This window comes from Mastigoproctus giganteus, chromosome 12 (assembly GCF_048544385.1).
Source record: "Mastigoproctus giganteus isolate SK-2022 chromosome 12, ASM4854438v1, whole genome shotgun sequence".
Lineage (NCBI taxonomy): Eukaryota > Metazoa > Arthropoda > Arachnida > Uropygi > Thelyphonidae > Mastigoproctus > Mastigoproctus giganteus.
Window position 1 is genome coordinate 103,042,515 of NC_143586.1, and position 27,377 is coordinate 103,069,891.

Genomic DNA, 27,377 nt, shown 5'->3' on the forward strand with positions numbered 1-27,377 from the left:
GTCACCCGAATATCAGTTCCATCAGCGTTTTAGATTCCCAGGTAGCAAGTACAGCTTGTCTGGCATATCTGGGAGAATGTCTGTGACAACCTGAAGGATCCAATTTTGTGCCTACAAGAAGACATATTCAAACAAATATAATGCATATTATTTTAATATATAAATTAAAATGCATAAAAACAAAACTTAAAATGCTAATAAGGTAAAATGCCATTACCTTCAGACTTGTATCAGCCCAGTAAATGCGGTTATCGCCGATGTCATAATCTAAAGCACTAGCTTCCTGAACACCTGATACAGGAATAATGTCACCATGGTTAGATTCTAAAGAAATCCTACGAATGTTTGCACGGCCAGAAAAGATTAAAAATGCTTCTGGAACAATGCATGTTTTATGGTCTGATGTCAGCTCTAATCCCATAGGACATGAACATACAAATTTACCTCCTGGATGATTCAGGCACAGATGACTACAATTACCATTGTTTAAGGCACAAGGATTTGTTCCTAAAACAGAAAAGTAAAACTAAAATGCTATACAAAACAAAACTTTTGAGTTTTAAAAGTAAATGTAAAGCTATTGGAAATTACTCATATGAATTTTATGAAAACCAAAAATTGATATGAGGGAAATATTGTAAGTTGAAAAAAAAAAAAAAAAAACATATAAACTATAATTCTAAAGAGACTGATGGCATAAATTTTTAGAAAGACAGAATATTCCATTCAGTCTTTTCACAAAAGATTTGATTCCTTACTTTGAACTTCAGTATCTCAAGAACTACTATTACACAACACAGAAGGAAATTCTGCCTTATTCAAAATGAAAAATGCATGTTGGTGCTACTCAATTTCTTAAAAAAATAATAATAATAATAATTCACGGTATCTGTATTCGTGGTTTCGCGTATTCGCAGTCGCTGATTTAATATAAAATGAAACGTAAAAAAAAAACGTGAATTTTAAAGTGCCGTGAACATTTTCCGCCATAAAAAAACATGGGCGTGCCTAAAATTATCTTCACCAGTCAAAACAGCGCTCGGTGAGTGAGGGGAGAGGGGTCACAAAATTGCGAGCGTGGATGTTTCTCGCTAATCCTTGTTCAATATGTGTGATGCTCTTGTCATGGAAGGTTTTGTCGTTTGCTTTTAATTTATATACTTATAAATTGAATAAATTTATCAATTTATATGCTACAAAAGTGATAAATCTACCGTTTTGCGATGTAAAACAGACTTTTTCGAGCGTGTTAATGGAAGAAAGTGACTTTATTGTGGACAAGTTCTTTCTAACCCGTACAAAAATATGGCTACGAATAACACGGGAAATGTGAAAGGATCAAAGAAGGTGATGACATTAGCGAATAAAATTTCTAATGGTGAAAGTGTCTTCTCAGTGGCAAAATATTATAAAATCAATGAGTCAACGATACAATCAATCAAGAAATCGGAAGTAAAAATCCGACGTAGTGTCTGTGAAAATGCGCTAATTGCTTCAAAAATTTGCTCTGTTACTCGTGATGTTAAATTAGAAAAAATGAGAAAAGCTTTAAATCTGTGGAAAGAAGACCGAACTCAAAATAAAATTCCGTTAAGTTCACTTATCATTCGTGAAAAGGCAAAACTTCTTTATCAACACTTTAGCGAAACTGGTGATAGCACTGGTGGGATAAATTTTTTAGCTAGCAAAGGCTCTGGTTTGAAATTTCTAATAAATATTACATTTACTATTAAATTGTTTCTTATTTTCATTTCGATGCCATATGCTTGCATTCCACTATGTACTGTCTATGTACATAGTCATATTATGAAGGTACATATAATACATACATAGACAAAATTTTAGACTAGTTTTTCTTATTATATTTCATTCTTTGGAACAGAACCCCTTTATTACTATGGGAACCATAACTCAGTATTCGCGTTTTTGGTATTCCCGCATTTCTCAGGAACGTTACTCCCGCGAATAGCGGGAGTAACGTTCCTGTATACTGTATACTGTATATATATATGTATATATATATATATATACAGGGTGTCTCAGAAATATTGGTACAAACGTTTAGGGGAGGTAGGTAACATCTAAAGAAATGTGAATCCCATAGGAATCCATAACCGGAAGCGTCACCGTAAGTCGGTAAATGGCGCGGTAGTCGCCGCACGAAGAGCATGCATCGATATACGAACTGTGAGCTGGCAGACATGCACTTAGTGTATGGATTAGCAGAGGGCAATGAACAAGCCACTCAACGAATTTATGGGGAATGCTTCCCAGACAGACAGACAGACTTGTACCGGACCACCGTTTGTTTGCGCGTGTGCATCAAAATTTGTGCGATTATGGGCCATTTAGAGGTAACAGGAGTAGTGCGGGCAGACCACGTTCGACGTGAACTCCTGTCATGGAAGAAAGTGTGTTGAATGCCGTCCAGAATAATCCTACTACCAGCACACGTGCCGTTTCCTCTGCCTTAGGAGTGTCTCGTTGCAGTGCACAGCGTGTCTGGCACGACAATTCCTTACACCCCTTTCATCTCCAAAGGGTTCAGTTACTGCTTCCCCAAGATCATCCTGCACGTGTGGATTTTGCGCAGTGGTTTCTCCAAGGAAGTGTTCAAGACTTGAATTTTCCAGCCTTTTTTTTTTTTTTTTTCACGGATGAGGCTTATTTCACTCGGGAAGGCTTATTCAATCAGCACAATGCTCATGTGTGGGCTCACAACAACCCACATGGTGTGCACCCCCCATGCGGTACAACATCGCTTCGCAATAAATGTGTGGGCAGGTATCGTCGGTGACTGCTCAGTCAGCCCATGCCTGTTACCATCCCCCATGAACTCCGCTAAATATCGGATCTTTCTTGAACAAGTTCTACCAGAGTTACTTGACGATGTTCCAGCAAATGTGAGATGCAACATTTGGTTTCAACATGATGGGGCGCCTGCCCATTATGGAAGGTGTGTTCGTGACCATTTGAACAGGCATTTTGGGCTTCGATGGATTGGCCGTGGTGAACCCATTGCCTGGCCCCCACACTCACGCTCACCTGATTTATCGAGCCTTGATTTCGTTCTGTGGGGGGACCCTCAAATCTATCGTGTGTGAATTGCCTGTGGAGACGGAAATGGATCTTGTGGCGAGACTCGTCTGCGCTGCTGCTACTGTCAAAGAAACTCCAGGTGTGTTCGACCGTGTCCGCCAATCCATGCTGCGTAGCGTCACGCATGTATTGCGTCTCATGGTGGAACCTTCGAGCATCTGTTGTAACATCATGAAATGCATCCATCTCGTATTCCATTGTTAATATTATGTCAAATAAATGTTTGCCACTAATTACTGTCTTGTGTCATTTCTGCTTCTTGTGCCTCTGCTACTACTTTCCCGTGACGTTTCCGGTTATGGGTTCCTATGCGATTCACATTCCTTTAGATGTTACCTACCTCCCCTAAAAGTTTGTACCAATATTTTTGAGACACCCTGTATACACAGTAGTGTCAAAAATCCAAAAGTCAATAATCTGCATGAGCCAGCACTTATTTTTTATGCTGGTGCCATAAAATAATTATGGTAAGTGCCAGTTATTGTAATCACATTTACAAATTTAATTTTGATTCTATTGAACGGCAATTCTAATAAGCGAAATTCGGATTAATATTATTTGTACGCTTTACAAATGAAAATATAAAGCACAAATTTACCAAATAACAAAATTAAAGGATATGTGAAAATTGACAAACAAAACGAATGCTGAATTGAGAGATGATCAACAAACTGAATGCTGTTCAATTCAACTACCTTGCTGAAAAGAGTGAGAGATCTGGCAGCAAAGAAATGAAGTTCGAAAATGGTGCAGCAAAAAATAAGTAATTATTTTTGTTTAAGACCTATACATGTGTCATTGTAGCTGAAATTTCCATTTTTTTTGTTACCTATGAATAAAAATACTTAAGTACAACTTAGTGTTTTTATTTCTAAACTTTCTAAACTTTTTTTTTTTTTTTTTTTTTTTTAAAGTCCAGAACAGTATTTTTGAAAAGTTTGAAAATCCAAAGAAATTGGAAGTTCAAACTAACCCCAGTCCCAATTAGTTTCAATTGGTCTATTGTATATATATATTTTTTAAAATAGATAACTAAAAAACCTATTCATATCTTGAAATAATTTGAAAGATGTATACATTTCTGGCTTCACTTTCAGGACAATGTTATCCCTCTAGTGAAAGAGATTGACATTCAGACTTCAGGGGAATTTTTCCAATAAACCACTGGGCTCTTTACTTAGACCTAATACATTATTCACTAGTTAGCATATGTTTGCTAATAGAGGTCACAGTGTGACAGAATACCAATAAGTCTTGAAGTATTTTTAAGACAGAAGGATATGAATGCAGATTATATGAAGAGCTAGAAGGCACTGATTGGTTACAAAAATTCTATTTTATGGCAGATGTGACCTCACATTTAAATGTGTTAAATAGGAAATTACAAGGAAAAGGTAACACAGCTAACATTTAAACAGGTAACATTACGCTTTTGGAAGAAGTGCTTTCGTTTGAACACAAATTATGTGTTTGCGAAGGAGCCATAGGAAGTGGCAAATTATTACATTTTCCAATGTTAAAAAAATATCGAGGCACTAAAAATAATCCCAATCCTATTAATTTGCCATTTTTTCAACAAATGATGTGTACCGAATTCAGCTGTAATTTGAGGATTTTAGGAAGGAAAAGGCGACATTATCATTTTTAATCAACCCACTTGAAGTGAATACTTCTCGGAGAAATTTTTAGCTATTCCCTGAAATTGATGAAGCACAATGGAGTTAGAGGACTTACAAATCAAGGACATGTAGAGTGCAAGACTAAAATGCCTTAAAACATGTAGAGTGCAAGACTAAAATGCCTTAAAACTGAAATTGAGAATTTGGAGGGGCAAAAGGCTGCCTTTGCAATTCTGCACAAATGGACTGCGATAGATGAGTTGAAAAAGCAAAACCACACTATGTTCAATGCTTGGAGTAGTTTACCGGACGTGTAAATAAATTTGAAAAAATTTGCATTCTCTCAGGACCTCTCTCAGTTTTTGGTTTGATGTATTTCTGCTATTTCTCTGAGCAAATATTTTCAAACATGAACTATATTAAAAATAAATCAAGAAACTGTCTGAATAATGTGTCTCTCAGCATGTTTAAAGATGAAAATTACAGTATATTAACCTGATGTTGAGGGACTGGCTCAAGAAGTTCAGCAACAAAAGTCGCATTAATTTATACCTAATTGGATGTTTGTTACATTTTTTCAGTATTAATAAATAATATTTCAAAATACATATTTTTTTAATAAAACACCTTCCCACTATTACATTTCTTAAATTCTCCTCAACTCCACCCCACCCCCTCAGCTTGAGCTGAGGTGCAGCTCTGCATTCTTTTTTTTTTTAATTAGATCAAAAATGGCCCTTCACTTAAAAAAGGTTGCCAACCCCTACTATAGATATTTCAAGGTATCAAACAAAAAAAAATTTCATCTTTCTATCACAACTACTTCTGGGTGAATACAAATCTTTTTTTAAACCTCTCTCATATATAAGAAATGGTTAAAGAGGCATTTGATAAAGGAAATATGGATGACAGAGAATTGTATGGGATAAAGATATCAAAACTACTGTATTAGATTTGCAAATTCTGGGTGTTGCTAAAGGAAAGTTTTAACAGATTTGCAATGAGAATAAATATTGAGAAGATAAAGGTTATGAGAGTGAGAAGCAAAAGATGACTTAAACACTGAAATAGGAGGAGGGAGAACAGAACAGGTGAGCAAGCACAGATATTTGGGAAGCCTAAGGTAGAAGAAGCAAGAACAGCAGAGAAATAAGAATAGCAACTGGTAAAAAAGCATCTGAGAGGCAAAGAAGAATATGGTTGATAAATTGAGAAATGAGGAGGTTTTGAGAAGGATGGGTAAGATGTTTGAATGAAATAATCAGAAGATAAACTGGATTTGACATGTGTTGCAAGGTAAGTTACTGGTGAAACATGTGACGATGGAAAAATATGAGGGGAAGAGGCCCAGAGGGTGATTCTAAAAATTCTAAAAAGAGAATTTTATATGCTAGTTATACCAACATTCAATCATAAAATTTTTAATTATAAATTCTTGGGGATGGATAGGAGCCAGTTTTTGAAATATTCCAGATTCCAGAGAGTGGTAGTTCGGCATTGAGTTTTGGAGAATCACATTTCAATGAATATTAAGCACTGATAACTGAACTTATTACTTCTGTAAACTTTTATGATCATAAAAAAAAGATGCTCTGTTTATACTATGACACAACCACATAGATAGAGAAATTTACATCTCATAATTCTGACAAGAATATAATCATTAACCATGTTTAGCAGTCACATAAGACGGAACTGAAATGCACATGTTTCTGCATCCCTGCTACATTCTAGTGGTTAAAAATGTAAATAACATTTAAATTTGTTAAATGTAAACAAATTACAATAATGAAAGTCATACGAGATGCTGTCACGTACTATAATGTCAATTTTAAATGCATGCCTAGTAAAGTATCAGAGCAAATAAAACAAATGTGCTTCAGAGCAAAAATACTTTTGTACTATATTAAAAAAATAAATAAAATAACTATTCTTCTTAAAGAATGATTTTAACAAGACACATCTTTATCAATTTACATGACATTCTGATTTTGAAAATGTACTGTTGAAAAATTCAATCAATTTCTCATACAAATTTTAACAAAGATTGCCTGTGTGTGTGTGTGTGTGTGTGTGTGTGTGTGTGTGTGTGTGTGTGTGTGTGTGTGTGTGTGTGTGTGTGTGTGTGTGTGTGTGTGTGTGTGTTATAAGTAGTCATGCAGATAATAAGCTGTAATGCTAGTTTTTTTGGAATTAAATCTACTTTTATTTTTTTTTTGCATGTCTGTAGGTCACCTTTTACAGAGGAGATTAACCAAAATTTTTCAGCTGTACACATATTGCACTTTTTCTATCTCTATTTGCTCTCATGTGTTCAAACGTGATGCTAAACTGATCACCAGTTCATGCATGCATGCACTGTACTACCAGCCACATAGTTATAATTTGCAAGAGCAGCTGATGCAAGTTATGAGGTTTGTGGAATAAACTAAAGTGCAATGAGTCAATATTAGCTATAATGATAAGAGAAATACTACCCTTTTTTTGCAGATTCTTAAAGATTCAAACGTAATCACTGATATCAGTGCCAGATTGTTTTCTTAATATTTCCAGATTGCGAAGTGATTTTTTGTAAAATGTGGCAAATTTAAAAAAAATTTTTTTGTGAAGCGTTCAATTTAATAAGAACTGCAGAGTTTTCTGAAGTTAGTTTTTATTAAATTTCATTTCAGTGATCGCATACAGAGAAGTAGGCGATCTTCATAGTCATAATAAAATACTTAACCTTCAATTATTAAAGATTATTATTATACAGAGCTTATCATTCACTACTGGTTGTAATACACAAAAACTGGATTTCAAAAAATCACTATGAGCACTCCATTATGGCAAAACACGAATAAGACCTAAATATAAACTAATGGAGCAACACCTACTTGTGATTCATCCCTTGAAAATCACATGAAGTTCCCATGTACTGGGTTAATTCAAAAAAAACATTCTAGGGATGCAAATTACATATAAGTGAAAATGTTTACCTAGATATTAATAACTTAGGGACATTCATGTACATCAATCCACATATAATATCTGACCTTACATGTACAATAACAAAGTAATAACTTTATTCATAACATAACACTGATATCTTAAACATACTAAAAATAAAAATGGCTAAAATAATAAGCTAAAATGATGGAATTATTAGTGTTAATGAATATTAACACTAATCATCTCATCATTTTAGCTAATACTGACTTACCATGAGTTTCATTAACTCTAACTGCTTTCAGTCCCATCAAATCGGGAAGCTGATCAATAATAACTTCTCTATCTCCACCAGTGACTTTGTGAACTCTCTCAATAGATCTCCTTTGCCAGTCTGTCCAATATATATAGTCTCCTGGAAATAGACAAATATTCCATATAAAATTTATTCAAGTGTGAAATGTAAGCTGTGATTTGCAGTCAAATACCTATGTTGAACTGTAATATTAACTTCTTTATTAATAAAAACAGAGTAAAATCATTTTAGTAGGAAAATGTTTATTAACTGCCTAGAATTTCCAATGCTAATCTCACAGTGGGTCCAGTTGGTATTACACTGCTAACCACTTACACGAAATTACAGTTCAGCTTAGTTTCTCAACCAGCAGGTTGCAATCCACTGGTGGGCTGTACAAAATCTGGGTGAGTTGCAAAATTTATCATAAAATATCAAATCAATTCAACACTTTTTTTTTTTTTTTTTTTTTAATGACATAGGACTTATGTTATTAAATGCATAGGCCTTATGTAGTAAAGGATAAGTTACTTTTTTGTTAATTATATTTATACTTTGGATAAGAAAAATTAAGCTAAGCTAAGCTGATGAAATGATTTTTTTTTTTTAAACTGTTTAGGCGGATCATCTTATAAAAAAGGTTTGAGAAATACCAGTTTAGATTAATTACACCTCAAAGAACAAAGTCAATTGGGGAAATTTATTGGGGTAAGATGAATATTCTTCATTTTCCATGACTTCGGAGTTATTACTTGTATTCACTGGACCCATTCGGTTCTGAAGGTTAATATGAATGACATATTCCTGTTATTCTCGTATGAAAGAATGATTAATATTTCTGTAAAAATGCCAAATGCTTTTAAAAAGTGCTACAGGAGTAACTGGTTTTACAACAATAGGCTGAATCTAGTAAAACCCCAAGCACCTTGAAACAAAATGCCAAATCAAATTATTATTTTGACAACACTGAAACCTGTTACCAGACCTTGCCATTAAAGTAGCCATAAGGTAACTAAAGGTGGATTAAGAAGACTGTTATGAGATAAAATATTATGTTACAGTAGAATCCCAATTAACCAAAACTACTAGGAACAAAAGTATTTCAAACAACAATTTTTTTCAGATAATCAATTTTAAATGCATTCCAAAGTATAAAATGGAAGCAGAAAAAATTTAAAAATTACAGTAATTTGCATTTATGATTTTCAAATTATGTACTACCTACTTATAACAGCTTTAAAATAATTGTTTTTCTGATTCAAAGACTGACATCTTCTAAGCACAAAATACTATTATTTTAGATATATTTTATACAACAGATAATATACACAATTTTATAGTCTATAAATAATCCATTAGGCTAATCCAATGTAGTACCATGCAATTCAATCATCCAATAATTAAATGTGGCTTACACCAAATCTCACTCAGTTTATCCTTGTGGTTAATATTAAACAAATAAATATATGCATATAATTCCATTTCATTTTCAAACTGCTTATTAAATTATTATACTTACACAGAAAAACAATTTAAAAATTCAACATTCTGTACTAGTAATAGCCATATAGTACAAGGAAGCCACAGGCTTTTGCTGCACTGGCTGGCAGGGGGGGGGGATTATTTGCTTCCCTCCCCACACAAGTAAATATCCAGCTGACTTTTGAATTTATTCAAACTGTCAGCCTCAACTACTTGCAGAGGCAACCTGTTCCAGCAATCAATGAATCGCTAGCTAAAACAAAACTTCCTATCTAATTTAAACCTCTTCCCTTGTAATTTGAATTCATTCCCCTAGTTCTGGAATTCTTTACAACAGTGAAAATTCCAACTTCATTCATTTTATTAACCCCTCTCAGAGCCTTATAAACCTAAATTAGGTTACTTCTGAGGTGCCTGGTTGTCAAGCTCTATAGCCTGCATAATCAGAGTCCATCTTTGGATCCTTTCAAAAAGCTCTAACTCTTTTCAGATGAGATCTCCATACATAGTATTCCAAATGTGGTTTTACAATTGCCTTATACAGTGGGACTATGACCTCCCTATCTCTAAAGGATAATGTTCAATAAATCACTGATAGGGCACCATAGACTTTCTTGGTTCCCTGATTACACTGCTCAGAAAACTTCATATCTACCTGTATTATAGCTCCCAGATCCCTTTCTTCCTCTACAGTTTTTAATTCAATCCCACCAAATGTATAATTTATTTTGAGAGGGTTGAAAACTCTCATGTTTGTCAGATCCTTCTCTCTGCACAGAGGCCTGCTCTTCTCGGAATAACTAGGGCCTGTAGAACAGTTGCTACCAATGCCTTAGGATACTCTCACGTAGAACGCAGGTGACCGCTTACTTGGAACCAGCAGCAACATGCAGCTGAAGCTTCTCACTGGGTATGAACACATAGAAAGCAGTGACCAGTGCAAATCCTTACTATGTGATGGGGGTAGGTTTTATGGGCACCACAGTATTGCGGAAAGTTAATCCCTTTAGCTCTCGGGTAAACTGGTACTGTAAAATTGCTGATTAAACCCTTCTGCAATTCAGCGGGTGTCCCATAATTTTCGGGTGAAAACATCAAAAGATAAATAATTAGGGGAAAGGAGAGGAAGCAGGTTGTTTACTAATGCCATCACAGGACATTTCGATAAAATATTCGTTGGAATGAGCACTGAAATAATTGAAAGAGGAGGGGAATAATTTTATCAAAGAAAAAAACCCCGTTAAAGTTGCGAAGTGTTCAGAAGCTATATATAAATAAGTGTTATGTATTGATATATACCTAAAGAATGGAAAAGAAAATAAACTGGAAAGATGAGAAGAGGTAGCACAGCTACAAATCGAAAATTAAAAAGCATAATAATAAAAGACAAAAAATAATACATTTTAAACATAAAATAGAATTATATACATAAGTATATTGTCCCATGTCAAACAATCCTGGCGTCTCTTCCAGCGTCAGCCACCAGAATTGCACAAAAAAAACAATATTATCGGGAGTTTTTTTTTTTTTTTTTGGTACAATCTTTCTTTTTAAAGACTAATTTCCACCATATACAGGGTTACCAGACTTCCTCGTTTCTGAAGACATGTCCTAGTTTTTAGGGCGCTCTCTGACACCCCGCAGATTTACACTTGCTTCCTAGTTTTTTATAAATAAAAAAAATCATATCATTGTAAAATTAATTTTCATTAAATATTCTGTTCTTTTGTCCCTTCGGTCAATACAACAGAATAAATAAAATCAATGTGCTGGATGCATTAAGTGGACTATATTATCTCAAAATTACACAAATCAAATTATGACTTCGTTACAATGTCTCTCTCGAATTCAGTGACACTCAAACGAGATCAGAAACCTCTATCGAAGCCAACATTTATAATTACTTACTTTGTAATCCAAACTTACTGAAAATGATTGACAGTAACAATAAATAATGTATCATGATTTTTAGTAATAAATATAGTTTTTAAAATGTCCTCATTTTTAAAAGTAAAAATGTCCTGTTTTTTCCTATTTTGTCCTATATATATATACTTATAAAGGCTTTGCCACTTTAACTTTTTTTTTTTCAAAGCAGTCTTGAAAGCAGTTTGTATCCTTTGCTTTTTCATTAGGAATGTGAATATCCTAATGAAATAATGAATTAAGCAAAATTATAGGCTGAAATGAATAGCCAATTAGAGAGAAGTGATTAAATTAATATACGGAGTAATAGCCAGCATCAAATATGGGTGGGCAATTTTGGTCCGAGAAATGGGTAGAGAAATTATAAAATTAAAATCCAATATTAGCTAAAAATAATCTGCTGTTAGCTAACATCGGATTTTAATTTTATAATTCCTTTAACCCTTTCTCGGACCAAAATTGCAAACCCATATTTGATGCTGGCTATTACTCCGTATATTAACTTAATCGTTTTTGCTTTACAGCTCCCTTCTCTCTAATTGGTTATTCAATTCAGCCAATAATTTTGCTTAATTCATTATTTCATTAGGATATTGACATTCTTTCTCACGCCTTCAACATCTCCAATTTCTGCTATCCTTCTCCTATTAGTTTTGGGTTTTGTGTAATTTATACGCATCCAGCTCCACACTTTTTGACAGACTTATTAATTCTAACTCACACACACACACATATATATATATATGAAATATTACTAGTATAAAATACATTAAGTAGATGTTTATGCATGGAAATGAGCTAATGAAAATACAGTGTACCATGGTAGCGATATATGTTGTGAACGAAGGTGGGAAGAAAGGAACCGGAAAATTAATTGTAACGATAGAAAAGTAAACCAAAAGAATATTTTTGAAGAGACGACCTAGGTGGAGATAGCATTGCTGAGTCTTTCATAATTTTTGTCTTCATCAGAGGTCGTCCACCAAAATCATGAAAAAGACAGCAAGGCTCTTACTTCTGTTTAGAACATGGAACATTTTCTTCTTACAGAACATGGATGACCTTACAGAAGTAAGTGGAACACTATGAAAGTAGAAAAGGCAAAGACAAAGGCAAGGAAAATCCGAATGACAAGAACTTACCGCTACGTGCCGGACTGACAGAAAAGACTGTGTCTGGGTTGCCAGTGTATATATGCATATGTATGCTAGCGGCACCTAGCGTTAGACAAATTTTGGTGTGTGTTTTTTGAAATAACGTGGATGGTGAAGCTACGCTAGGTTAAAGTACATGATGCTCAAACCGCCCAGGATAGTTAAGAAATATAATAGCTGACAAAGTAGCGATAGAAGGCAGCTAAACTTTTTTCCAGTACGAGTTCGTTGGGGTACAAGTGTCCATAATCCTTGATGAAATTCGGGCAGTTGATCACTATGAGGTCATCTAATGACCTCATAGTGATCTAATGACCCCATAGATTTAATGACCTCATTGTGATCAACTGCCCGAATTTCATCAAAGATTATGGACACTTGTACCCCCAATGAACTCGTACTGGAAAAAACAAACAACTTTGATACTGCAGCTCATTTCTTGGATCTAGACATTAAGTTAAAGAATAACATAGCCTCCATCAACCTGTACAACAAACGTGAAGCTTTCAACTTTAGCATAGTCAACCTTACGCAATGGAATTCAAATATTTCCAAAAAAGTACATGCCAATGTTATTCTAGCACAATGCATCAGAATAGCAACCATATGCAGCAATAATGAAACAGCCATTGATAACATCAGGATATTATACAAGAAACTCAAGAACAACCTTTTTCCTATAGCATATGTGCGCCATCATATCAGTAAAGCCCTTAACATATTAAGGCACAAGAATCTAAAAGATATTAATATAAATAGCATTATCGACATATAATTAATCCCATACACATCAAGTATATATATAGTGTAAATACAATACACTGGGCCTCTGTGGTGTCTTACAGTCTGGAAAACTCGTACCCACCAATTAGCCCATTACAGCGTATTTATCTTGTAATTATGTTCATACTTAACTTTATTTATATTTAATTATATTATAATCTAACTTAACTATATTACATTTTGCCACTTTGTACACAACTGACCTTAAATACATGATGCACGAGCTCCCAGACATTCGTTCAGGGTCCTAACTATAGGAACGGGTTTGCACCCCCGAACTACCCTAGCCCAACTACATATTTCTACCATAATCATCTTTCCACTTTACTAGCCTCTACATCTTATGCCCTGTGAGCCATTAGTTTACCGCACGCGAAATCAGGGCTCTATTTTTCTAATTACCCAACCTATTTTTCGCCTTAAACAAAGTTTAGCTGCCTTCTATCGCTACTTTGTCAGCTATTATATTTCTTAACTATCCTGGGCAGTTTGAGCATCATGTACTTAACCTAGCATAGCTTCACCGTCCACGTTATTTCAAAAAACACACACCAAAATTTGTCTAACGCTAGGCGCCGCTAGCGTACACATGCATATATACACTGGCAACCCACTGACACAGTCTTTTCTGTCAGTCCAGCACGTAGCAGTAAGTTCTTGTCATTCGGATTTTCTTTGCCTTTGTCTTTGCCTTTTCTACTTTCATAATGTTCCACTTACTTCTGTAAGGTCATCCATGTTCTGTATGCTATAACTTATTAACACATTATGCAATTGCAAACTTGGTATAACGTTATTCAAATTTTATTCATAAAAATATTTTATATATACATTATGGCTGTAGGGTACTTTTGCGATAGCAGTGACCCTGATCCATAATTCACGTTATTGTAACTCTGTCTTATCTAATCTTATTTAATCTAATTCTTAATTTTCTTCCCCCTATAGCATATAACTTCTCTATTGTATTATTCTTGATGATTATATATATATATATATATATTTAATATAAAATAGAATTGGATTATATATATATATATATATATATATTTATTTGTAAAATAATAAGAGGAGTTTACCTCAATATAGTACGTAGAACACTTCCGTATGATACTCTCCAGAAATTAAAACGAAAAAATTGAAAACTTACATTAGAGTAAAAAATAAATAATTAAAAACCAATGTAACACAATTCAAATCAATTTAACACAATTAAAAATTAAAAAGAATCTAACAAAAATATTCAAAACGATTTTCCTTCCTGAAGCTGACAACACTTTTCGACCGTATGTCGTGATCACAGGAATGAAAATTACCGAATAGGATTGAACCTAAAACTTAAACAGTGATTATTTGTCTTCGCCCATGTATGTAAAGGTCTGCGCATCGGAGATCAAATATAGCTACCGAACATTAACAGAATTCTCGTGTAATTTAATTTCTACGGTTTCTGCAATTAACAGTTGCGTATAATTACGTTGAACATTAAGTATTTTGACCTCGTTGAATAAAAAGTATGTTTTTTGTTAACCGTATCCCCGTCCGCTGGGGTACGTACCAGCCCCAACTGGGTTCAGTATGTTAATTCTATAATTTTTACTCTAATTACAGAGCTGAAACTCGCTATAGTTGGAGCCAGAACTGTTTTCTTGAATTTTCCCACTTAAATTTTCAAAACCTTCTATTGAATTTCACGCAAATGACAAAAATGTGACATCAAGTATGCAATTTTTTAGGCCTTTTCAATTAATTTTTTTACCCCCGCCCTAACCAGCCTAGAGCTTATGAAACCCGACACTTGATTCGTTTCTTGGTGTAAAGCGCGTGAATTTCTTTTCACGGAGAGGAGCAGTTCTGATAAACAACTCCGCGTGAATACGAGCGAAGCGTGGGAGGGAGGTATATATCACGTCACCAGTACAGCTACATCGAGACGGTAAGGGAGAAGTGTAAATAAACAAAAGACGAACAGAAGCTACTGTTTTTGACATAAGAGGCAATAAAGCCATACAGTACCAATAACAGTTTATGGAAGGTGAACAGATCGTATTTCCTTTCTTCAACGTGTATTGCTCCTACGAACAGAAGATCAAGGAAATTCATCTGTTGGAAACGGGAAAAACTGGTGTAAAACTGATAACACTGCAATGCGCATTTGATAAAAAAAAAAAAAAAAAAAAAAGTTTGCTTTATTGTAATTGTTTTTAGTAAACAATATCAGAACAGCAGTTTCCTGGGTTTCATCTTCTAAACTTCGAAACTGGTGCATCAAAAGAAAGAAAAAAAAATCATCCGCTATGAATTTCTTTCTTTCTTGAAATGTGTATTGTTCACATAACTGCAATATTTGTAACTCAAAAAGTATCGTTGGAAGATATTTGCTTGTTACGCTTTGATGTCATCGCAAAGGGAGAAATTCTGTTTTAGTACAGACGCCGAATAAATTCACTATCCACGGTCATAATGCTGTTCTGAACTACAATAAACAGATAAACTCCGCTGACAAATAGACTTACTCCCCATCCCCATCACTTTGTTTTACTGTGGTTTTTGGCAGATGAGTCTCTCTCTCTCTCTCTCTCTCTCTCTCTCTCTCTCTCGGGCAGAAAATTTGTTTGTCGGAATGCTGCCCATCAACTATCAACTCTTTTACCGACCTTCTAATGTATGTTGTGTTCAAATAATCCACTTTGCGAAATTCGAAAGTGCTACATCAATTAGGAGCAAAAACGGTTTCCCCCAACATAATGAATTACTTTATAGGTATAATAATGATTTTACTGACTGGAAGAAAGTGTCCACAATAAAACAATTGTACAAGGTGAAAACATGCGGTCACTCAAAGGATAAGCAATACAGCGATGTTTGAAATTTATAATGCAGTTCACTAGCTAATATTTCCAGAGGAATTATTCTGGATTTTTTATCAAATGAGCACCAGACCAAAATCGGACTAATTAGTAATTCCGCATCCTAGGATGAACTGACTAATTAGAACTCCAGCATCTGTGATGAAACGTCATGCACACCGATATCGTTTGCTACAGCAATAATGTAAAGAAACGAAGCAAAATATTGTAACAGAGCTATAATGCAAAATAATGTTAGAAAGTAAAAATGTAAAATATTGTTCTCTAAAACAATTGCAGTTTCCGCATCCTAGGATGAAACTGACTTAGAGCTGCAATGCTGTTTTTTTATTATTATTTATTTTCTTTATTTATTTTTTGTTTTTGTATGGGCGGCTCCTACAACAAAAGTTCATCTCGGCCTCGTTGCTCTGTTCAGTTTTTACGCATTGTCAGGGTAAGGCCAGTGTGTGTCATGAAAAAAAAAAAAAAATCATCCCGCATAGGAATATCCCATGTTGGATGAAGACAGATGTAAAGGACGGCAAGAGAGAGAAAAAAAAATTTTTCATCCCGCATGGGAGAAAGTGACAGGAAAGAAAAACTGTTTGGGAGCTTATGTGTGTGTTCTGTATTGTGATGTTGTATTTGGGCATTCTGGCTACCTGGAAGCAGCGATCACCTGGACGACTGCCTCCAGGTACTCGTCCCTAGCAGGAGGGCAAGATCTCCCCTACTAACTGCATGCCCTCCTCCCTAGTAGTAGTGGCATGTGATGCAAGAAAGCAAGTGTATGAGCTTATGCAGCATCAGCCAAAAAAAAAAAAAAAGTTTCCCAGGGAGGAAAGAAAAACTTGTATAAGATGAAGAGAGGGAAGGAGAAAAGAGAAGAAGCACTATCCCGGCCCAGGGAAGCCCCAATCCAGGATGGATTGCTAGAACAACACAAGAAAAAAAAAATAATAATAATATAATAAAATAAAATAAATAAATAAAATAAATGAAAGTTAGCGCTCTGGACCTTTGACAATCTCTTGGCCTTCTGCCCACCAAAAGGGTATTTTTTATTTATTTCTCTCTCTCTCTCTCTCTCTCTCTCTCTCTCTCTCTCTCTCTCTCTCTCTCTCTCTCTCTCTCTCTCTCTCCAGGGTCGGACTAGAAAGGGTGGACTCCCTCCCCTAAGGAGTTTTTTTTCCCTCAAGTGAAAGAAGGGAATTGGAAATTTCATGAAAATGAACCCTGTTTTTCTTCATTCGGTGAACGGCTACTCTGTCAGCGCAAGAGAAGTGAAATTACATTTGCAGCTCAGAATGGAATTCAAACATTGAAACATATGACATTTTATGGTGAATTTCTCGGGCGTTGTGTGATAATGAAAATTCAATTTTTCTCTGGAAATTTTTTGATGATATCAAATGCATATCAAGGAAATATTGAAGTATTCAATAACAATTACTTACAATTTCCCAATCCCTCACTACGAGTAATGGATTGTTCTCACAATCTGTTACTAGCTGCGCATTTTTTTTTTTTTTTTTTTTTCGTTTGTACACCAGGTGAGATGCATGTGAAGTTCCTTCGATATCAGTTTTCGAAGTTTATAACACAGCTATGAATAGAAATATTTTCTTGAAATTTCGTAAGAAGATCAAATATACATCCATGAAACTGCTGTTCCGATTTAGTCCTTTAGAAACAATTACAATAAAGCGAACTTTTTTTTTTTATGAAATGCGCATTGTAGTGATCAGTTTTACGACATTTTTTTTTCTTTCCGTTTCCAGTATAGCTTGCAGTAGATGAATTTCCTTGATTTTTTTTTAGTAGATAATACATATTGAAGAAAGGAAATGCAATATTTTAGTTTTTCAAAACCAATTCGTTGCAATTCTTTCGTACAACAATTACGAAAAGCAATAAAGCTACTGTTGTGAGTGAGCCATGCAAATTAGTGTTCGTAAGTAATGATGCTCAACTGTTTGTTTTCCACGAAAGTTGTTTACAGTTTCATTTTCTCCTTGGATCACCTTGGTAACGTTAATGACGTAAGCTTGACCAGTCAATTATCTCTCTGCGTGCGTTGATTCGTTTTAGCCAGAGGTGCCGAGCTGATGCGCAAATTTTTGAACTAATGAAGTAACGCGTTTTATTTTCAAAGCTTGGATCTTGTTTTGCCGACATCAAAATTTAATAAATTGAAATGTGATCGTACATTTTTGCTGTTTTACAGTGAATTAATAGTTTTTGCTGAGCGCTAAAGGTAGGAAATCAAAGAATATACTTCTGTTTATGTATATTGAGAGTTTCAATTTGGAAAATTGAGTAGAAATTATGAAAATTATTAGTTTTCTTCGGGGGGAGCAACTTTCGAGTTAGGGTTAAAAATTAGACAAAAACAGGGCGGACCAGGCTCGGGTTAATGGCATGAAAGGCTAATTCTGACACTGCTGAATGAGAAAGCACAAACTGAGGCTTCGTGTTGATTTACACGAATATTCAGAGAAAATCGCGTTGAACCTTGGTAAGACGAGTCGCAATCACCGCAAGAAATATTTTGTATACCAGATCATTAATTTGTGTTGCAAACGTGGAAAGAACCGAGCAATTGTTCAGTAGTGTGTAATTTCCGTATTGGCCTGGCCACAATTTTAAATTCGGTATCTTTAAAGAATCTATTTGGGATATTATTTGGGATATGTTAAATAAAAACTCAATACCGATTAATTATACAAAGCTACCTATTAAAGAAATTTTTCACTTAATTAAACTGTTAGTTGAGGCCAACTATATCACCTTTCGAGACAAGGTGTACAAACAAATTTTTGGATTGCCAATGGGTTTGAGCCTGAGTGGCTTAATGTCAGAGATCTATCTCTCAACGGTTGAGCATATACATTTGACACCTTTTCAACCCCGTATCACATCCTATGGATATGGAGTTGAAATATCACATACTAGGTATTTAGACGATGTTCTAGTTATTACTGATAGTAGTACTATCCAAGACATTTTATATTCGTTTAATAATATTCATTCTAGACTCAAATTTACATTGGAAAGGGAGGATACGGATACAAAGTCATTAAACTTTCTAAATTTCACGCTTACCCGGGACTTGAATAAAATCCAATTTAGCATCTATCAAAAAACTACAAACACTGGTATACTTCTACATTATAATAGCTATCACCCGTTCAACTACAAAAGATCGATTATCTTTAATCAATTTCTAAATGCCTATAAATATTCAACGATGGAATCTGCTTTGGGCTCAGAAATACAAATATTAACTAAATGGGTTATCCCCTTGCCACAATAAACTGAATTAGGGTACAGGCTAAGGATAGGATACAAAATATTACACCAACCAACAATAGTAATATCAAAAAATACTTTATTTCTGTCCCATAGGTTGAACAGTGGCACAAAACAGCTTAATAGATCTTTAAAGATACCGAATTTAAAACTGTGGCCAGGCCAATACGGAAATTACACACTATACTGAACAATCGCTCGGGTCTTTCTTTCCGCGTTCACAACACAAATTAATGATCTGGTATACAACATTTCTTGCGGTGATTGCGACTCGTCTTGCTAAGGTTCAAGGCGATTTTCTCTGAATATTCGTGTAAATCAACATGAAGCCTCAGTTCGTGCTTCTCATTCAGCAGCATCAGAATTAGCCTTTCATGCCATTAACGAAAAACATACTTTTTTATTTAACGTGGCCAAAATACTTAATGTTCAACATAAATATACGCGACTATTAATTGCAGAAACCATAGAAATTAAATTACAGAGAATTCTGTTAATGTTCGGCGGCCATATTTGATCTCCGATGCATGGACCTTTACGCGCAAGCGCAAAGACAAATAATCACTATTTAAGTTTCAGGTTCAACCCTATTCGGTAATTTTCATTCCTGTGATCACGACATACGGTCGAAAAGCGTTGTCAGCTTCAAGAAGGAAAATCGTTTTGAATATTTTGTTAGATTTTTTTTAATTTTTAATTGAGTTAAATCGATTTTTAATTGTGTTAAATTGATTTGAATTGTGTTAAATTGGTTTTTAATTATTTATTTTTTACTCTAATTTAAGTTTTTGATTTTTTCATTTTAATTTCTGGAGAGTATCATACAGAAGTGTTCAACGTACTACATTGAGGTAAACTCCTCTTATTATTTTACAAATATTAATATCAACGTAGAATGTATTGAGTATTACAGCTCTGATTCATACTATCTAATATATGTATTTATGTAATGCACCGTGTACACAAATCAATAAATTGTTATAGAATTATATATTGTAATGTTTTTTTGTTTTTTTTTATTATTATTATTTTGAATTGTAATTGTGAGTTTCTGTTATAATTTTTAACATTCCTGTCCGAATGTAGTTTTTCTGTTTTATTCCATATTGGTCGTCAAATATAAACCTCTGAAATCAAAGCTTCTCTGTCCATGTTGAAATAAATGTGCGGCACGACAACCAGCGAGCTTAAATAAAAATTCTTTTAAGCAAGCAGGGGGATTAGCACAACCAGCAATATGTGGACACCACTGTCTACGCGTGACTTGGTGGAGGGGAGGGGGTGAATCACTTTTTCTGTTAATGGATTAATTTTGGATGATTGCTGTGCGAAATCAAAAGACATAAATACTATGGAATGTTTTTGATTCAAATCCTGATTTAGGGCATCGTGAACAGATGTCTGAGGTTATAAGGTATGTCGATGTAAATTTCTTGAACTAGAAGGTTATTTTAAAAGTCATTTATCGACTTCACCCATATTCATGGCAAAGACGCAGTTACCATTGAAGAAGTAATTATAAATAAATTGGGATCTGATAACATTCCTTTGCAAGATTGTAGGGCCCAGTGTTATGATAACACTGCTGTACTGTCAGGGAAAATAACAGGTGTTCAGCAGAGAATTCTTACAAAAACTCCACATGCATTGTTTGTTAACTCCGATAATCACAATTTGAAGCTGTCACGGTTACATGCTGCAAGTGTAGATCCTCATGTTATGACTTTTTTTTTTTGGTATAATTGAAAATATTTTTTCATTGTTTTCTCGATCAACTCCTCGTTGGAAAATATTGAAAAAACTGCTCCGATTATGGTAAAGCATGTGTCAGATACAAGATGGAGTGCAAAGATGGAGGCTGTTAAACCAATTCATGATGCCATTGATGATGTAGTAGATCTATTGGAGCATCTGTCTGAAGATCTCAATGCAACAAAAGAAACTAGATTTGAAGGCAGTAAATCTTGTACAAGGTATCATTAATTTCAATTTTTTAGTTCTCCTTCCTTTTTGGTACAGTATTCTCAAAAAGACTGACTGTGTTCAGAAAAGGCTTCAAGATCCTACAATGAACTTTCACGAAGCATCTTTGGATATTCAATTCTTCCAAAAATATTTTGCAGAAAACCATGAAATAAAATCCACGAAATCACTTCACTCTGAAATGAACATATATATGGATTATAATTATCTATCACATTCACGTTACATTATCACACTCAAGGGCACCAGGAAGACATGTTGCCCTAGGGCATCGACAACCCTAGCTACACCTCTGCATTAACTACTCTATCAATCTTTACATCGTCTGCAAATTTTGACATCAAGCCTTCTATCCCATCACCAATGTTGTTTATGAAAATCAGAAACAACAGTGGTCCAAGAACCAATCCTTTGGGACCCCAATTCTGACTTTACACCAATGTGAAGAATATCCATTAACCTATGTCTTCTGCCCTGCAGCCATTGAGCAATCCATCTTAAAATTTTTCAAGTAATCCCAACATGTTCCAGGTTTATACAATAACTTCTCATAAAGGGACTGAGTCAAATGCTAATGTTCCAGGCTTATACAATAACTTCTCATGCAGTGTTAGGTGGGTCGGAAAACTGCTAGCTTGGGGGGAGACAAAGACCAATAGATTGACAGTAGCCACTGGCAGAGGTGAAAGAGATTCTTGCACTGCTTCTATTAGAATGAGCAGAAGCCTGAAAAACAAGATGCATGGTATTTCAGAGACTGCTGGGAGCCATTGCGGTACAAGTAAACACATGGGTTGTGTTAGGGTAGCTAAGAATAGAAACAGGTGCAGGAATACTTGTGTGTACACCAATGCTAGGAGTTTAGTAAATAAATTTGATGAATTTGAGGTATTGCTCAAAACATCAAAGGCAGATATTGTTGGGATATCAGAGACGTGGTGTCACACAGATATAAGGGATGCAGAACTGCAATTTGGGTAGTACAACGTCTACAGAAAGGATAGACAGGATAGGAAGGGGGAGGGGTTATGCTATTAGTTAAGAAACACATAAAAACCAAGGAAGTGAAGCCAGTCAACATTGCTGGACAGTGCAGTGTTGAGTCAGTTTGGTGTGACATAAGCATTGGGAGATCAAAATTGAGAGTAGGAGTGTGCTATAGGCCTAATGACTCTGATGAGTATAATAAGGAACTGTACAGGGAAATAGAGTGGGCCAGTAAATCAGAGAGTCTTATAATGGGAGATTTTAATTTCCCAGATATTGACTGGAATTTGGGGGCTGGTTACTCACGCACTAGCAGGGCTTTTGTGGATTTATTGGATGATTGTTTTCTACATCAGCATGTTCGGGAGGCAACTAGAGGGAGTAATACTCTTGATTTGATTATCAGCAGTGATTCTTCATGCATTAAGAATCTGCAGATAAATGAACCACTAGGTGGCAGTGATCACAGTGTGCTGAAGTGGGATTTACTCAAAGAGGTAACTACCATTAGGGGTAAAGGGAAGGGTTATTGCTTCCGTAAAGGCGACTACGATGGACTGAGACAGTATTTAAATTCTATACAGTGGGACCAACTGATGATGTTACCAACAGCAAATTCAAAATGGGAAGCATTCAAAGAACTTATCTTGGAAGCTACTAGGCTTTACATACCAACTAAGAAATATTGTTCAAGGTTTAGGCCAAAATGGATGTCAGATGAACTAATGAGGCATATGGCAGAGAAGAAAAATGCATGGGATACATACAAATTAACACATGACACAGAAGCCTATGATAGATACAAGTTGATATGCAACCAAGTTACAAAGGAGGTTAGGCAGACGAAGGCAGATTACGAGAAATCCTGGCAAGGGATGCAAAGAAAAACAGCAAAGAGTTCTTTACTTATGTAAACTCTAGAAGGAAGGGGATGAATCAGATTGGTCCACTTGATATTGATGGGTCAACTGTTGATGATCCTGCTCAGGTAGCTAACAAACTAAATGAATATTTTGCATCGACATTCACACATGAGGAGTTATTCAGCAAGGGGAATGCCAGAGGTGTATTCAACTCTAGCAATAAGCTACAGAATCTTGAAATAACTGGGAGTAAAGTGGAGGAGAAACTGTTGAAGATAAACACAAGAAAGGCACCCGGGGTGGATGGGATCTATCCAGTTATATTAAAGGAGGCAGCAAAGGAAGTAAGCAAACCCTTAGCCATAATTATGAGAGCTTCCTTGGACTCAGGGGAGGTACCCATAGACTGGAAATGTGCAAATGTGACCCCAATTCACAAAGGAGGATCAAAGGCTGACACAAGTAATTATAGACCTGTGAGCTTAACTTCTGTTCCAGGAAAATTAATGGAGGCACTGGTTAAAGAAGCACTGCAGGATCATTTAGACAAGACTTCAGTTATAGCTCAGACACAGCATGGTTTTGTTAAGGGGAAGTCTTGCCTGACCAACTTGATTGGATACTATGATGCAGTCACAAAAGAACTGGATGCAGGGAATAACTTTGATATTATATACTTGGATCTTAGAAAGGCTTTTGATACTGTTGCACATGGAAGACTGCTACACAAATTGGAGCAGTGTGACATTGGAGGCAAATTGCTGCTATGGATAAAGGGGTGGTTGAGGGGGAGAAGACAGAGAGTGGTAATCAATGGACACTGCTCATCGTGGACTAATGTTATTAGTGGAGTCCCTCAGGGCTCAGTGTTGGGTCCATTATTGTTTTCTGTATTTATAAATGATATTGATGATGGTATATCAAGCTTAATGTCCAAGTTTGCAGACGATACACAGGTTGGCAGGGTTGTCAAGGACACTACTGACACTATGCTGCTGCAACAGGATCTGGAAAGGTTGAGCAGATGGGCTGAGAGGTGGCAAATGAAGTTTAACATTGACAAACGTAAAGTACTACACGTGGGAAACAGCAACCCCAGAGCAACGTATCAACTCTGTGGTACTACACTGACAGTGGTAGAGAATGAAAGGGACTTGGGGGTGGTTGTGCAGGCAGATATGAAGTTCTCTGAGCAGTGCAGACGGGCTGCAAGAGTAGCTCATGGAGTATTGTCAATGATATACAATGTGATTATTCCATTGTATAAGGCAATGGTCAGGTTACACCTAGAGTACTGTATACAGGTCTGGAGGCCTCATTTCAAGAAAGATGTAGAGCTGCTGGAACGAGTACAGAGAAGGGCAACAAGATTAGTGAATGGAACAAAGGGGTGCTCTTACGAAGAAAGGCTTAAGTTTTGCAAATTACAGTGTCTGGAGACTAGGCACCAGCGAGGTGATCTGATAGAGGTGTATAAAGCCTTGAATGGTTTAAGCATGCTCAATGCTGATGGGATTCTTCCTCTAGCTCAGAAAAATCACCTGAGAGGGCATAAATTCAAATTGAGGAAAGACAGATGTAGGATAGACGTGCGGAAATTTGCCTTTAGCCAGCGGGTGGTTGGTTGGTGGAACAGACTTCCATCCCTTGTAGTGGAGGTTGATAGCCTAAATAAGTTTAAGGCTCAGCTGGACAGGTATTTTGAACGAACAGAGGGGTGAAGTGGAAGTGGGTTTTTTTTTTTTTTTTTTGGCTGATGCTGCATAAGCTTGCTTTCTTGCATCAAATGCCTCTACTAATGCTAATGCTAATGTTCCAGGCTTATACAATTACTTCTCATAAAGGGACTGAGTCAAATGCCTTGCTAAAATCCAAATAACCTATGTCAAAATTGTTCCCTACATCCAGTTCATGAATAACTGTGTCAAAATAGCTTGCTAAGTTGGTTAAACACGATTTTCCCTTAACAAAACTATGTTGTATGTTATTCAGAATGTCCTTGGATTGCACTCTTAATCATTGCTTCTAAGACTTTCCCTACCACTGAAGTCAGACTACCCAGTCTGTACTTCACTTCACTTCACTCTTAGAACTTACCAACTTCACTCTTAGAACTGCCTTTATGTATTGGTTATATGTTGGCACTTCCAATCCAAAGGAATCTCTCAAATCCAAAGATGGCCTCATAATTAACTTTAGTGGTTCAATACACTCCCTGGTGGCCTCCCTCAAAATTATTGGGTGTATGCCATCAACTCCAGGAGCCTTACTTGCCTTTATGCTTGAAAGGTTTTATAATAAACTGTCATCTGTAATTTCAAAATCAATAATTTCATATGACTCAGCCACACTCACACAGCCTCTTCTAAGCATGAAAGGTCTTTCTTCAGTAAAAATTAACGTTATCGCTAAATTTATCTTGTATGATAATAAAAAATAATAATATGACATGGTGAATAATTTGACTCATTCTTTAGTTTACTGAAATTTTTATGCATCATATCAGAGTGGCTGCTATTATATAAAAGTGACATGGATGAAAGGTACCCCCATTTTTATTCATAATGCTTTGTATAACTGCAATCATGATTTTATTATATTCATGCAAGAGTATTGTTTCTTAAATATTAAATGTGTTAATTTCTTTGGGTGAAATTAGGAGGGGGAAAAAAATAATAAAATTTTTAAATAATGAAAATTTCATGTAATTGTTATTCGGATAACTGAAATTATATTGTATTCACATGTATGAGTACAGTAATACCCCGAAGTTACGCGATAGGCGGGTCCGACGAAAATTGCTTAAGTCGAATTCACGTAAGTTGGGGTACAACTTTGCATATAAATACATATAAATTTTGTTTAATTGGGACCAAGGACTAACAAAAACACTAGTTTAAAAGAAAAATATTTAATAAAATTGCAGTTATTTATACATATTAATACAAATTATGTATTAAAAAAATAAATGAGTTATGTAAAAAAGTTATTTCGACGTCGATGGCTTCATAAAATCTAATAAATTCGTCTGACGACACAGCGCCTTCTTTTTTTCATGCAGAATTTCTTCGTAGCAAGCTAATAATTTTTTATTCCTTGCTTTGTAGCTATAACACCTTCTTTGTTGAAGTCTATGTTTTAAAATTTTTAAGCCCTTTTCAATTGAGCTGAGACCTTCTGTCAAGCTTGCAATTCTCATATGCTTTTCTGGTGGAACTGGGTCTGAAGTGTCTGATAATTCAGTGACATTTTGCTCACGCATCTCTATGAGCTCATTTATTGTCAGCTCCTGACAATGAATGAGCTCATATCAATGTCAATGGTGATGAAACGACATCATCACCACTGACTTCCAAATCTAATTGCCTAGCAAGATTAACAACTTCTTCTATCATGTGAGCAACATGATCAGTTTCTGGCGTTGTTTTCGTCTCGTTTTTGAAAAAAAATGGACAAAGTTTCTTCCAGACACCAATGTTTTTTTGTGAATTTCATCCCAAGATTCTTCAATGATTCTTACGGCATCTAAAACGTTGAATTGTTTCCAAACGTTTTTAACAGATATCTCGCTATTTTGTCTCACAGCTTCATTCAGACGTGCAAACAAATGCCTCGTGTAGTAGGCCTTGAATGTTTTGATGACTCCCTGGTCCATCGGTTGAAGCAAGCTGGTTGTGTTTGGAGGCAAAAACACAACTTTCACACGTCAGTCAAAATTAATTAGGGTGGCAGGAGGGTGACCGGGTGCATTGTTAATAAGAAGGATCAATTTAAATGGAATCTGTTTAGACTTGGAATAACGTTCGACTTCGGATATGAAGTGGTGACCAAACCAGTCCTCAAAAACGGAAGCTGTCACCCAAGCTTTATGATTTGACTTCCAAATCACTGGTAAGCTAATTTTAGATATATTTTTTATAACTCTTGGGTTTTCGGAGCGATAAATTAAGAGAGGTTTTAACTTGCAGTCACCAGCTGCATTCCCGCCGACCATCATTGTCAATCGGTCTTTGGAAACCTTAACGCCTGGAAAGTTTTTTTATTCGTGAAAACAATGTAATTTCCGACAAAAGTTGAGCACGAATTCGAATGCA

General features: G+C 35.4%; 1 protein-coding gene across 1 annotated transcript in view; it reads right to left on the minus strand.

Moving 5' to 3' along the window:
* Positions 1-27,377, minus strand: part of arr (low-density lipoprotein receptor-related protein 6) — a 324,124-nt gene that overhangs the window by 137,050 nt on the left and 159,697 nt on the right. Inside the window, exons 9-10 of the mRNA XM_090386404.1 lie at positions 7,921-8,061; positions 218-507 (exon numbers count right to left, since the gene is read on the minus strand). Coding sequence (XP_090242530.1) covers positions 218-507; positions 7,921-8,061 — 431 coding nt within the window. The remainder of the gene's footprint in view (positions 1-217; positions 508-7,920; positions 8,062-27,377) is intronic.